General features: G+C 36.0%; 1 protein-coding gene across 1 annotated transcript; it reads left to right on the forward strand.

Moving 5' to 3' along the window:
- The first annotated feature begins 11266 nt into the window (after nt 1-11266).
- LOC131038833 (uncharacterized) lies at nt 11267-13518 on the forward strand. Its single transcript, XM_057971390.2, has 2 exons — nt 11267-11464; nt 13222-13518. The coding sequence occupies exons 1-2, from the start codon at nt 11267-11269 to the stop codon at nt 13516-13518; spliced, it is 495 nt and encodes a 164-aa protein (XP_057827373.2).
- The last annotated feature ends 1907 nt before the right edge of the window (nt 13519-15425 follow it).

The raw sequence follows: 15425 nt of genomic DNA on the forward strand, positions 1-15425 counted from the left end.
CAAAAATAAAATCTTAGGTTAGAAAGTGGACACCATTCAATGAGGCCCCCGCAGCAAAATACCGAAACAAGACATACAGATAGAGAGTCTAGCAACACTGGCTCCACTCCATGGTACACACTTCTTGGTCATGCCAATCTCTCTTACGCTGAAGATCCGAAGATCTTATCACCGAGGGATTTCTATCTCATAATGCAAGGTACATGAGGGGTATCAATGGGGTATAATCCACACTCCCGAAATCATTGAATGTTGTATTTTGGGCTACTAAGTTGTTTCTTATTGTAAAATTTTGAGGGATCTCGATCCAATGACAGATTCTCAGAGCAAGCCACTTAAGACTTTATTTGAACTTATCAGTGTGGGGAAGGCCCCCACATACGTCAAATTCACTCACCACTCTAGCCGCCTAACCAGTATATTTATATAGTGGCTCGAAAAAACCCGCTTGAGTGTATGCTGTGAGAGATGATATCCCCAACGTATCCCAATTTGAAGTACCTCTGTGGGGTGATGAAATCCCTAGTCAAAGATACCCCTCACTACTTGAAATAAAATAAAATTGGGCATCGTTATCACCTTCTCCCTTTCTACCAAGACCCCGAACGTGGGTAGAAAGGTAGCTAATGCAACAGTAGGTCCACCCCAAACATGATAAAAGATTCTTTCCCTTAAACAAATGAAATATGAGTTAATATATGAGCTCAGCATGATTCACATTCGTTTTAAAAGCCCAAATTTAGGTGTTAGATGCACATGTGCATGCCAATTGTAAACACCAAACTAAAATGTGAATTCATGCATGTCCATTTTAACCATTGTTAATTTTAAGCCCCAAACTGAAGTGTTATATATGCATGCCCATTTTAACCATTGTTAATATTTGTTGGTGTAAATAATTATTCATCATGGATATTATTACACTTACTTAAGTTTACTTAGGATAATGCATTTCATAGTAATTTGGATATGAGACACTTGGGTGTTTGTGCCACATTGGGATAGTGTGTGTAGGAGAAATTCCACCTCTTATGGTGTTGATCTTGTTATTACACTATCATATCCACTTATTGTGGAGTGATAATTCCACCTTCGGTGGGTGATCCACCTCATGTGGAATATTATATTATTTCTCCTACCTACCCACACATATTTCCTACCTACCCTTGTTTCTTATTGAGCCACATGTCATATTTGTGTGCTCATACATATCCCTAGCCTTGCCTATATAAGCAGGCTCATCTACATTGTATGTAACAAATTTTTGATCATTTTTCTATTGATGAGAATACAGTTTATTCTTGTCCCATATTGTGTCTCTATTTTGTACATTTCATTGACCCCTTGATCTTGACAAAATCCAACATGGTATTAGAGCTATTGGGGCTTCATTGATTCGTCTTGAAGAGACATTATTGTGATGTCAAGAGGCAGATCTGAGGAGCAACATCTTTTGGAGGCATCCTAGACCAGATCCGACCTCGCCATTGCATCCAAAAGGCCGTTTCCATGAATTTTGGTTATAAAGTCGGCCTATTTTGGTGAGAAAATTTTTTTCTCCAATTTTGCTTATATCGTACGGATTTTCGAAAATATGTTATATTTTTCGGAAAAAAAAATTTCCTTTTTTCTGAAAATTGTTTTGAAAAATAAAAAATCAAAAAAATTGAAAAAAATCCGAAAGCAAAAAATTAAAAAAAAAAAAAAAAAAAAAAAAACGATTTTTTGGGGGGTCCGCAGACCCCCCCCCCGTGCAGCATGTCCCTGCAGGTCTGCAGTCCTTCCGCTCCGTCCGCAGCTGTACCTTCTGACCGTTGAGTCGACTGTACGCCGCCAAACGTAGCGCCTGTCACATTTGCCGCCCGCAGAGTACCCCGCGCCTCGTCCACGACGCCGCGTCCATCCGCAGCTGTCAGCGCCTCCTCCGCCCACCAGTCCTTGCTCCGCCGCTCGCAGCTCCCCGAGCGCCGCTCCTCCTCTTCGGCGCCTCCCTGCTCCTCCCGTCTCTGGCGCCTGCTGCGGCCTCTGGCACCGCCGCCCACGAAAACCCTCGCTGGTACCTCTGCAGACCACCTGCAGGTGCCAGCACATCCACCATGTGGACACAGACCGGAGGACTGCGCGCGCCATGTGGCAGGTGGCCACTGGCCCGCGGTAAAAACGTACACCTAGTCAGCTTCTCCGTACGCCACATCGACAGTATGGCTTGCATAGTCAGCGCGCCATGCAGCTCATTCGTACAGTGCCACGTCATTATCCGTATTGCCCAGTCACTTGACATGTCAGCAATTCCGTACAGTACGGATTATATAGTCATCTTGCACAGTCATCCCGTCCGTACGGTACGGACGCCCAGTCAGCAGAGGGCGACATTTTTGCGATGTTCATACGGCCGTCAAATTTAATCCGTGACTTGCTGACATCAACGCCACATCAGCAAGGTTTGAAAATTTTTGGACCCCCTCTCATTTGCATTTTTGATTTTCTAGTTCAACTTCAAATGGCCATAACTTGCTCCTTTTTGCTCCTTTTTGGGTGCAATTTTTTTTGAAATGGGCTAGAATTTCATGCTATCCGCAGTGGTGAAATAATTTTTTGATTTTGATGCATGGATTTTTCAGAAAATATATTTTTTGGTGACTGTCCCTAAGTAATCCCAGTTTTTGCAACTTCAAAGGCTTCGTTTGGGGTCATCTGACCTCCTTTTCAGGTGCCGTTTTTTTTGAAAGTGCGTATTTTTTCATTTACTTTCACATGATGCTATTAGATTGATATCATTGTAAGTATAAATTTTACTTTCAGATCTTGGCCATTTTTGGCTCTCTTGGTACTTGTATATTTGCTTGAATCTCAGTTAGATTCATTGCACTATTGATTGAAGTCTCTTGTATCTCATTTTAGAAGTTGTAAAATTTGCATCATAAGTCCACTTTGCCTTGTTTTGCAAGTGGCTCATTGTAATCGCACTAAGTATAAAGTGCCAAAATCATCACTTTAGGGGGGGTGCTTTGATTGATTGAATTTGGGGGGTGTCTCTTGTGCTTTTGTGCTCTTGTGTTCATTCCTTTTTTCTGCTATGGGTTCTTCTAAGTTTCCTCTCTTAACTCCACATAATTATGCTACTTGGAAAATTGATGCTTTGAGTAAACTTATGGAAAAAGGACTCACTCATTACATTGATGGAACTATTGTTGCTCCCGCTGATCCTAAGGCTGATCCAGTTGGTCACTTAGATTGGCTCACTAAAAATATCATGGCAATTGGTACCTTAAGAAAGTATGTATCAAAGGATCTCATTTTTCACATTGAGAAATGTACTCTAATCAAGGATGCTTGGCAAAAGTTTCAAGACTTGTATGGTCAAGTTGATGAGATTAGGGGATATCAAATTGATAGTGATCTCACCATGTTGGATCCCAAGAACTTTGATACTATACAAGATTATGTCACTAAGGCAAATGAGTTGAGGGCACAACTCAAAGATTGTGGCATTGATAAGAAGGATACTCAATTTATATTCAACTTGATAGGCAAGCTTCCACAAGAATATGCAGCATTTGTTTCTAGTTTCCAAACTCATAGGATGACAATGGGTTCAAGCTACAAAATGCCTACATTTGATGCTTTCAATGAAATGTTGATGATGGAACAAACTAAGTTGATAAGCATGGGCATTCTTAAGGCTTCTTCTAAGTCTCAAGCATTAGTGGCAAATCAAGGGAACAAAGGAAATCAAGGAAAGGACAACTCAAACAAGAAGAAATGGCAATCAAAGCCTAAGGAAAAAGCACCATCTTCTCCACAATAAGGAGATTCATCCTCTTCCAAGAGAGATAATTCACCAAAGAGGGAAAGACCTACTTGTGCTTATTGTAAAAAGATTGGTCATGAGGAGCATTGTTGCCATTCTAAGAAGATTGATGAGCTCACACATATCATCAAAAAGCATAACATTGATTTGCCTAAAGTCTACAAGAAGGATGATTCATCAACTTCCACTTCCTCACATTCAAAAGGAAAAGGGCAAGCTTTCATGGCTTCTACAAGTGGAAAGAATCACTCTTTTGGAACAAGAAAAGGAAAAGCTCTATGTGCTACTATCAGTCATGATTCAGAGAGATGGCTTCTAGATTCAGGGGCTTCTCATCATATTGCATCTTCACAATCTATGTTCTCTATATTTGAGCCTTGCACCATGCCACAAATTTTGATGGGCAATCATACATACATGGATGTGATTGGGAAAGGATCTATTGACATTGGGGATAACTCCTTCAATGATGTGTTGTGTGTACCCCACTTGACAAACAATCTCCTTTCTATCTATCAAATCACACATGGCACAACTAAGAGAGTTGTGGAGTTCACACCTGACTCAGTTTTCATTAGAGACATGGAGACTAGAGCTATCATTGCGACTAGGGTGGTTGATCATGCATCTTGGTTATACTCCTTTTCAGATTTTGTTGATGATGATGATTTCACATTTGATGATTCTACATATGATGATCACACTTATTGTGATGGTTCAGATTTTGAGGAGAACTTTGGACACTTGAACATGGGGATTCTCACATGTGACCCCGTTCTTGAGTCTTGTATTTCATCTCCTCATATTGATATCACATCACCTATTGCACTTGATGATGCAGATAATGCGACAGTTTTGCCTTCATGTGATTCAGTGCAGTAGGATATTCATTGTCTTCCAGCTTTAGATTCATGGGATGATTACATGACAGATATTGCAGGTTTGTTTGTGGAATCCTACATTTAAGATTTGGGAGACACCATTGATGACATACATCTTCTCTTTGATGAAGATGATCCTTCTTCGATTGTTGCGAGGGCACACTCTGACCCTCTTGTTCATTCTCTACATGATCATTCTTTCGAGGTTGACATGATTGTGGATACTTATGTACAGTAGTTGGAGGAGGTCTCTTTATGCTTTGAGGAGACACATGAGTCTTTGGATATTGTTCTACATTCATCTCCACTAGATCTTGGAGTGCCTTTTTCAGCAGTGTGGCACAGTTTACCACCTTTGGAGGGGGTATCTTTCAGCATCGACATGGGGACACTTGATCAGTTTTCAGAGATTCCTTTCATCATGAGTTTTCTTCATACATCTTCCCTTCATGATTGGGGAGACTTCATGGATACACCTTTGGTTTTGTTTCTTCCTAAGGGGAGGAATGTTGTTCGACGTTCGTGGAGTAGTTTCTTCATACATCGAGCTTCTATCATTGGTGCAGATTCTTCATTGAGGGAGGATCACAGTTTGACTTCTCTTCTTCTCTCATATGGGGGGGACTTTTTCCTCACATGGGGTTTTGTTCCTCACATACTTCTTTGAGAGTTCTCTTGTATAGCTTTCATTTCTTTTTGGGGGAGGGTTTTTTCCCATTGGGTTTTTCTCTCTTTCCCCACTTTGTGAGAGATTTCATTGCATTGGTTTGCATGCATTTGCATTTGTTCATGGGTACCTAACATGGCCTCATAGCCGGGACCCATCTTGCATTGCTTAGTTGCATTGTAGACTTAAGTGCATTCCCCTAAGTTGCACTTAAGGGGGGGTGTTGGTGTAAATAATTATTCATCATGGATATTATTACACTTACTTAAGTTTACTTAGGATAATGCATTTCATAGTAATTTGGATATGAGACACTTGGGTGTTTGTGCCACATTGGGATAGTGTGTGTAGGAGAAATTCCACCTCTTATGGTGTTGATCTTGTTATTACACTATCATATCCACTTATTGTGGAGTGATAATTCCACCTTTGGTGGGTGATCCACCTCATGTGGAATATTATATTATTTCTCCTACCTACCCACACATATTTCCTACCTACCCTTGTTTCTTATTGAGCCACATGTCATATTTGTGTGCTCATACATATCCCTAGCCTTGCCTATATAAGCAGGCTCATCTACATTGTATGTAACAAATTTTTGATCATTTTTCTATTGATGAGAATACAGTTTATTCTTGTCCCATATTGTGTCTCTATTTTGTACATTTCATTGACCCCTTGATCTTGGCAAAATCCAACAATATTAAGCCTAAAACTAAAGTGTGATACATGCATGTCCATTTTAAACCATTGTTAATTTTAAGCCCAAAAAATGAAGTGTGAGAGAATGAGTGTTTATGATTCAATAATAATTCGATCCTCTCTATAAATTCCCCATAGGCTATAGACAAATAATTAGTAACCCAGTAAAATCTACAAAAAGTAGAGAAATAAACTTTGACAAAAAGGAATGCGTGATGATACCTAAGCGATTGTGTAATTTTGATAGAGAGAATGTGTGAAACTAACATAGCGAATGCATAATTCTGATAGAGCGAATGGGTGAAACTAACAGAGTGAATGCGTAAAAATGACAGGGTGAATGTGTGATAGATAAACAGACAATTAATGAACCCTATCAAAAGCATAAACTTTTACCACAAAGCTACAAAACTAAAAACTATGAATGCATGATGATGTGTGGGTGAATGCGTAATGATGTGTAGGTAAATGCGTAATCATGTGTAGGTGAATGCGTAATGATGTGTGGGTGAATGTGTAGTGATGTGTGGATGAATACGTAATGATGTCTGGGTGAATGTGTAACACTTAGCAAAATGCGTAAAAATATGAGGGCGATTGCGTGAAAATATTGGCAAATGCCTGACTCAAACTAGAAATTAAAAAACTGTGAATAACATTGGTGTCTACATGCATGCGTAAATCTGTCTATCCAATTGCATGATTCTATAAATGTGATTGCGTGATGATGAGATCTGCTTTGGAATCTGTACAAAACCTACAAAAAGTGAAAAAAACCGTACGACTGTAAAAATCACATAGAAAAGAGAGAAGGTTAATTAGTTGTTGTTCATGTCAGGTTCACCAAAATGTGCTATGCTCAAATTCATCATTGCTAAATAGGAAACAAGTAAAATCGGGAATGCCTTAACTATCTAAGCAATCTAAACATAAACAAATAAAATAATACGTTTAAAAAATAGGAATGTAAAATATTAATAAAAAATCCCTATTCTATGATCGCATATGACTTTCATTGTTCTTCTCCTATTTGTGATATGATGGCTCTCAAATATGATGCTAACAACCTACAAATGACACAAAGATTCAAAGTTTGTGATTGTTGAAAATGGAGATTGAATGCTCAATTTATAGATTTTTGGACAAGATTGATTGAAAGATGGAACAAATTGATGAAGAGGTGGAACTCAGGTGAACTCACATGAAAATTGATAGTTGAACTTCTGATTTAGAGGTGAAACATAATAGATTGAATAGATTAATTGAGTCAACTGATTGAGAAAGAGCTAAGAAAAAAAAGGGTGATTGGAGGAAAATTAATTGATGACAAAGAAAGATTTATTTTGAAAAAGCTAACTAAAAGATGAAAATAGAGATTGGAGAGATAATTGATTTAATTAATTAATTTAGCATGTGCTTGCACTTTGACTTAGATTTTCAATTTAATCTTTGCATGAGATTTTAATTCAAATAATTGAATTTATTTTAAATTCAATATAGTATTTGAATATTTAGATCTTGACTTTGATTTTCAATTTGATTTTTGAAATCTTGCACATGTAATTGAAATTAGATGAAATTAGAAGAATTAGAATTTGAATTTGAATTAAAAGAGTTAATGAAATTAAATGAAATAAGAATTTGGGGATTTGGAAGAATTTGAAGAATTAATTAGTTAATTGAATAATTTAAAGAAACTTTTTAACTATTTAACTATTTAGAAATGAAATTCAATTAAATAATAAAGATGATTTGAATGAAAGGATTAAATCACAATTAATTAAATAATTAATATTTAATTAATATTTAGAAAAGGGTTGATGATTAATTGATGAGAGATGGAAATTGAAAATGGAATTTATTTAAATAATAAAGATTATTTAAATTGGGGAATTAATCAGAATTAATTAAATAATAAATATTTAATTAACATTAGAAAATTGTTAAAATTATTACTAATGATACAATTGAAATTTGAATAATTAATATGATTATGAAGAAATATGAAATTAGAAGAATATGATTAATTAACTTAATTAAATAACTAAAGAATTATTTAATCAATTAGATGAGTAATTAGTACATGATCAATAAGACATTTTAGGTGTCTACAACTAGTCATATGATTTGAGCATCTAGAGCCAATGATTCAAGATCTTGGTTCTACTTTAGCCTGCAATAAAGTCTTTTGTCTTACTGAACTTTTCCTATTATTCAGACCATTCACTCTATTAGAAATATCTTTATTCTTTTATTTTATAGCCAAAAATAGGGATTCTTCATTCGAGACATGACCATCCTTATCCTTAGATGAATGTTTCTCCATAGAATATAGGATCCTCTTTCATTTATCTCTATAATCTATCCTTTTCTTTATGTCAAAACATTTATGTCTACTCATTTTATCATCATCATTAGATCTCTTTTAGTCATCCTTATATGCACATTTAGAAGCATAATTAGCAATTCTACCACAATAAAATCATTTTAGGGGTAAATTACCTTTGTAGTTTTTAGTTCCTCTCTTCAGTCTTCTTACAATTTTTTCTTCAATCTCATCCATATTTTCACTTGCTTCTAATTCATCTTCAACCATCTTTTAAACTTTTAATGTAGCCTCTATTGTTTCCCTTTTGATGTCTTCCATCTTTGATATTTAATAGATATATAGTTATCCAAGGAGTTTATCAATTATATACTTATCTAGATCATGACATTCTTCAATAGTGCACTTCTTAAGCTTGTAGGGTTTAGCTAGAGTTAGAAATATCTTTCTCACAACATCACCTTCATGTATCTTTCAACCAACACCTCTAATAGAATCAACAATCTCATATACCTTCTATATGTAATTTTCAATACCTTCGTCACCAGCCATCTTTAGAAATTTATATTTTTGTTTCAGATTCATTAACCTATCCTACTTTGTCTTAGGATCTCATTCATATGTTTGACTTAATGTGCTCAAAACTTCTTTAGATTATTTTAGTCCACTAACCTTAACAAATACTACATCAGATAAACAACCATAATTTATTGTTCTAGCTTTTGCATTATCCTCATAATTCTTAAGTTCATTTGGAGTTTGAGGTCCATCTGCTAAAGGTGTATAGCCTATTTTGACAATTTCCTAGATTCCACTCAACAAAGTTTCCAAATAAGATTCCATCCTCTCCTTCCAATAAAAAAAATTTGTGCGATGATCCTTTGAATTTAAATTACTATGTCATTCTGGGTCTACCTTAAGTGATTAATCTCTTCTAAGAGGAACCTTGTTTTCATATTAATTTTTGAACTCATCATAAGATTGAGAGGGGGGATGAATTAGTCCACATTTTCTTAAATATATAAGTCAAATTATATAATATTTAAAAATTCTACAACAATACTGAAAACAAGCTAAAGAGTAACAAGCTCTCATTTAGTATTGATGAAGTGCATTTCATAGAATATTAGAGATCTGGAGTCACTAGACAGGAAATAGATAGTTAGGAAGTTTGTTAACTAGCATAAGGATGCAGATGTCATCATGTTACAAGATTTAAAAGCAGTCAGGTTTACGTTGGAGGTCAATCTAGAAAATTCATCTTGAAAGACTCTATTAAGATTTGTTCAGACCATGATAAATGAAGAGGGGGAGTTGAGCTTCTCATCAAATCCAAATGGAAAGATCACATTGTTAACCAAGGGTGCTCACCGTGTAATGGATCAATGTGGGCCTCACTGGACATTAACAAAATTGTCATAGGCGTGTCCTCAATTTATGCTCCCAATGACTATAGGGAAAGGACCAAATTATGGGATTGGATTGCCTCCGTCTTTGATATTTGGTTGATTATTGGGGGAGAGTTCAACATGATTGAAATTCACAAGGATAAATGTGGTGGTGTAGCTATGGAATGGAAAGGAGCCGAGAAACTGCATTGGGAAAGGATGAAAAATTGTAAGAAACTCTTTGACCCCCTACTTGGTAACAAGAAGGCTGTGAAAGGAATTTGGTTTACTTGGTGCAATTACCAAAGAGGAAAACATAGAATCTATTGTAGATTGGATATGTTCTATGTAGATAGAGAAAAATTCTCCTTTACACCATATAATCAAGGTAATGTTGTGACAGTATGGCCAGTTTCACTCTCGGATCATCACCCTATGGTTTCTCTAATTAGGTTCAGAGACACTCCAGCCAAGCAAGGGAAAGAAGGAGATAAATTCATCCTCAACGCCCATCTCATTAAGGATCCGGATGTGCTGGTCACCATAAAAAATATTAGATTAATCAACAAAGGAAATAATGATTTGAAATCTCATGTCAACAGATGGAACCAAAATGTTAAGAGTTGGTAGACCCTTCTGCAGACTATTGGGTAGAAAAAAGCTAAAGATTATAGATCGCGGGAGAAAACACTTACCGATGAAATGTACCAATGTGAAGTAGATGTCCAGAACAACCTGAGAAAAGTTGAATTATACAACAGAGTTTCTCAGGCTAGAGATGCTTTGAGGAAGAATCAACATGTTAAGATTAGAGCTGCAATGATCAGGGCCCGAAGTCAGTGGATGCAATTTGGTGACAAAGGGTCTAAATTCTTTTTCAATATACTTAAATAGAAACAGACTAGAGAAAACATTGATATGATATGGGTAGACAACAAAGAGGTAATGGAAATCGAAGAAATTAAAGAAGCATTTTTCCTTTTCTACAAGGGACTCTTCTCCTTGAAAGATTCCCTCAAATCTCAGGAAGCTAGAGAAAAATGCAAAGCAATTATTACCAAAAGGATTACTGAGGAGGACTCACAAGCATTGAAGAAGACTATCTTTGTAGGTGAACTGAAAAATGCCATTAGAAACCTTAACAATGACAAGACACCGGGCTCGAACGGAATGCCTGTTGAGTTTTATAAAGCTAATGAGGAATGGATTTGCCAAGACCTCCATGAACTATATTCTGAGGCCTATGAGAATGGTTCTCTAGGAGAATTTATCAATAAAGGGACTATTAAGCTATTACCCAAAGAAGGGGACAAGTCACTCATAAAAAAATAGAGACCCATTACTCTCCTCAATGTGTCCTATAAAATTCTGACCAAGATTCTCACACTCAAGGTAGAGAATGTGCTGCCCAATTTCATTTGTCCCACACAAACAGGGTTCATTAAGGGAAGATTCATCCTAGAGAATTTAATTACTAGTTGGGAGGTGATGGATTGGGCAAATGTTCTAGGGGAGAATGTGGCCATGTTTCTTTCAGATTTTGATAAGGCTTATGACAGGGTTGAATGGGAATTTATTTTGATGATGCTAGAAGACTGTGGATTTCCTGTGGAATTCTATAAATGGGTGAAGGTTCTCCTTAAAGATGGATCAAAACAGGTAGAGATTAATGGCTCTCTCACTCAGGTAATTAAACTCGATAGGTCTATTAGATAGGGATGCCCTCTTGCCCTAGTGCGATTCGTTATTGCTTCTGATGCCCTATTCTATATATTAAGAGAATACACCATATCCTTTAAAATAGGAGGTGTTATGCTTCCTGATGGGTCTGAACTGATTAATACCCAATTTGCTGACGACACTGCACTTTTTGTTGAACTTACAAGGAAAAACATGGAAGCCCTAGAGTGCAAAATTAAGTTCTTAGCTAATATTTTAGGGGCAAAAATATCTCATGCTAAATCTACACTGCTTGGGTGGAAAGAGGAGCCTCTGGAATGGTTACACCAATTTGGAATCCAATGGGGGGGGATAACAAGATTGTTAGATACTTGGTGATACCCTTTGCCATCTCCCCCTCTCTCAAGGAGATGTGGAAATGGGTTAGAGGCAAAATTGACAAGAAGCTCAATAAATGGAATAATAGATATCTATCGCTTGCAGGTAGAGTGCAAGTTTGTCAAATAAAATTATCCTCATACAACATTTACTACTCCTTTGTTTGGATGTTCTCCAACTATCAAATCCTAGAAATACAAAAAGGTATAAGGAATTTCCTATGGTCTGATGGGAAAGGAAATAAGAAGATACACTCTGTTAAGTGGGGGTGGTGTCACATAGAGAAGAGTCTGGGAGGGCTCGGGCTACAAGACCTGAGAATACAAGGGGTTGCTCTTGCTCCAAAATGGATCTTCAAGACATTTTAAGGCAGTGAACCATGGAAGATTCTGGTCAGAAACAACATCATGAGAGTTGTTCCTATGAAGGCTAAATCTTGGAAATATTTACCCATTTGTGACCTAGTGGCTAGAGGATTTGCAGTCTCAGTGCAAGGTTTGAGTGTCTTTAAGTCTATTTGGAAATCCTGGGAAAGTATTAGACCTTACATCACCAATAGTAGGGCTAGAAAAAATGACCAAATCCATGGGGAGAGGTCTATCTACTGGAACCTTTTCCATTCTTCTAAACCTCTCGCACTTACTCAAGGGTGCTATGCTAAGTCCTGGGCCATTAAAGGCATTCGCTGCTTTAAAGACATTATTGAGAATGATAGGCTTATTATCTGGGATACCCTTATATTTAGATATGATCAACAGATTTCCCAGAAGAGAACCTACAATATAGTGAAGCATGCCTGTGCAAATCTGTATTTGCCTAAAAACTGTAAGATAAATAATGAAAGATGTACTTCTCTTATGTTGAATAATAATTATTTTTTTTCCAATATCAAAACTATTAATGTCTATAATACCCTCTCATATGATGAATCTATTATAAAGTATAGTAACACTTTGTGGTATGTAGAATTCTTTGTGAAACAGTGGAAGAAGATATTCTCACAACCCTACTACACATAAGAAATTTTTTTGAAATGGCTGATGAACATTAACAGACTACCATTTAGAAAAGATCATAATAATAGTGATATTTGCAATGTTTGTAGAGTACCAGAGTCTGTTAGGCACATTTTCTTTGAGTGTAATATTGATAGAGAAATTTGGTTATTGTTTTGTATTTGTATTCCTAATTAGATTCTTATTCTAGATATTCTCACTGGGTACATTAAGGGTTTGAAAAAGGATACTAACCTATTTTGGCATATTGTATCCACTGAAATTTTATGGCATATCTAGAAAATTTGAAATGAAGAGAAGTTCCAAGATAAAGCTAGGACTCTTACTAAGTCATTTCATGGACTCACTCTCCATTGCATCCTTTTGCAGGTATATGTTAGAATGATCATTGAGAAGAATAAATTCCTTAGATTCCTTAAAGAAAGACAAGCCAAGATGTTTGTACATGAGTTAGAGAATGGGTACAAATGGAGGCAGGCCGCAAAGGAACACAAGTCCATTGATTTAGCATTGGAGAGTCTTGGGATAGAGATTGGGAAAACCAAAGACCCAGTGATGGAACACATTCAGATGCTTAGCCAACTACTTGAGGGGAAGCAGGAACTATGGATGGAAGGCCCTCTAGGGTGGACCACTTGGATGGAGGCCTTTCAGGACCATGAGTAGATGTGATCTGGCTACTCCATTGCATTAACACACCCATTTGATCTAGCTACTTCATACTTCAGACAAAGTAGAGTCTTTTATAGTTTTTTATAGCCTTTTATAGTTTTTTTTGGACCAACAATCCATATGTACACACAACTGTAATCAGTAAGGTATTGATAAAGACAATCCTTTTTGTATCAGTTCACTCCTTATATGCAATATATAAAAAAAAACAATACTCAAAAGATTAAATCATCAATAGAAGAACACCAGATTTATGTGGAAAAATGAATCCAATCAATCGTGTGTGCACTAACACATCCTCCAAAGTCACCGCCAAATTTAATGTGTATATAAGCATTAAACCATAGCAATAAGTTTGCCAACAAATATCATCCAATTCAAATTACCTAAAACAAATCTGCACACAACATGGTGAGACCCCTAATAATGTTCTAACTCATCGTCCATGTTGGGAAAATGGTGTCAACCTTGCATTTATATAATGTTACTATTTATAGTAAGTTTTCATTTGGACACGAATTGGTTCAAAACTTTTCCCAAAGATTTCAATTGGTTAGATAAGCATGTCTGAAATTTTTTATTACAAATCATAACTAGATTTGAAGATATTAAATTTTTTAATTTTTAAGGTTATGATGAAAATTTTAAATTTAATTTTGAGGATTTTAGAGGCTCCAAAAAATCTTAAAATGTGGGCCTAACCATCTTATAGAGTTACGAGGTGATAGAGCACTTCATGATCTTTTTTGGTGCTTCAAAGGGTTCGTTATTCGAACAACCAATTCACATGTTATGGCCTCCATAATTTTGGTATCCAATAAATATTAGATATAAAAATGCATCAGACACATAAATGAGCTGTAAAAGGGAAAAACATGTGCTTATGTGTTTTGACACATCATAAGGCATCTAGATTGGATCTATAAGGTTGGTTCTAATTTATTGGGTGGTTTTCACCCATGGTTTTGTAACATTGTTTAGCAGTTTCATGTGTTGTATCTCCTATATATGATGTGCATGAGATAGAGGTTTTGTGTAAGAGTCTTATGGCTATAAAGTTACTTCTGAATCTCTGGTTGGTGATACTCTCATGATAAGGTTGTTCTGCAAGTTTATTGTAATCTGTTATTGATTCCTGGATATTGTCTTGGGAAATATTTGGAGTTTGGTGTTTTTCTCCTAAAAGGGTTTTCCCATGTAAATTACTATGTTGTGGCATGGATGCTCATTATGATTATTTATATTAAGTTTTTGTAACTATTTTAATGATATTTAAAAAAAAATTAGTTTCCCTCCTCTCAAGGTTAGTGTAGGAAGTTGTTCTGCTACTTAGCTTCCTTACACTCCAATGCATATCTAGACCAAAATATATGATCCTCTGATGGTGTGATGAAATTAGGGTTCCATCAATTAAGATAATAAAACCATTAATATTACCTATTTAAATAATACATTAAAAGAGGGGAGTGAATTCAATAGATCTAACCACAATTTAATAAAGAAAAGGGCTAAAACACTAATTAAATTTACCAATTTGTTGTCTCCCTCTTTTTGAGTTGAAATTTGGATATAAATTATGAAGTTTAGGGTAAATAAATTGATAACTAAGATGAAAATATAATAATAATAGACTATTCCAAATATTTGACAAAGCCACAGATAGGGATCTAAGTAGAAGAATAAGATTAGAACCTAGTGCCAAACATTTGAGGTAAATTGTTGGGACCATGGTATTAGGCCATCCTAGTCCTATAATTCTAAGATAGGCAAGTGGAATCTTTTTTGGATCAGGTAGACACACTAGATAAACTATTAGAAGCTTGGGCAGGCTCCTTCAAAATCTTAACATGTTCGTCATGATCAACTCTATCTAAATCTTCAATCACAAGTAATAAGTCAAT

The sequence above is a fragment of the Cryptomeria japonica genome, chromosome 4 (genome assembly GCF_030272615.1).
Source record: "Cryptomeria japonica chromosome 4, Sugi_1.0, whole genome shotgun sequence".
Lineage (NCBI taxonomy): Eukaryota > Viridiplantae > Streptophyta > Pinopsida > Cupressales > Cupressaceae > Cryptomeria > Cryptomeria japonica.

Excerpts from the sequence above, each read along its gene's own strand:
- LOC131038833 (XM_057971390.2), top strand. The coding sequence starts at position 11,267 with ATGGATTGGGCAAATGTTCTAGGGGAGAATGTGGCCATGTTTCTTTCA. Across the intron at positions 11,465-13,221 it reads TTAATGGCTCTCTCACTCAG|GTATATGTTAGAATGATCAT; the intron begins GTAATTAAACTC and ends ATCCTTTTGCAG.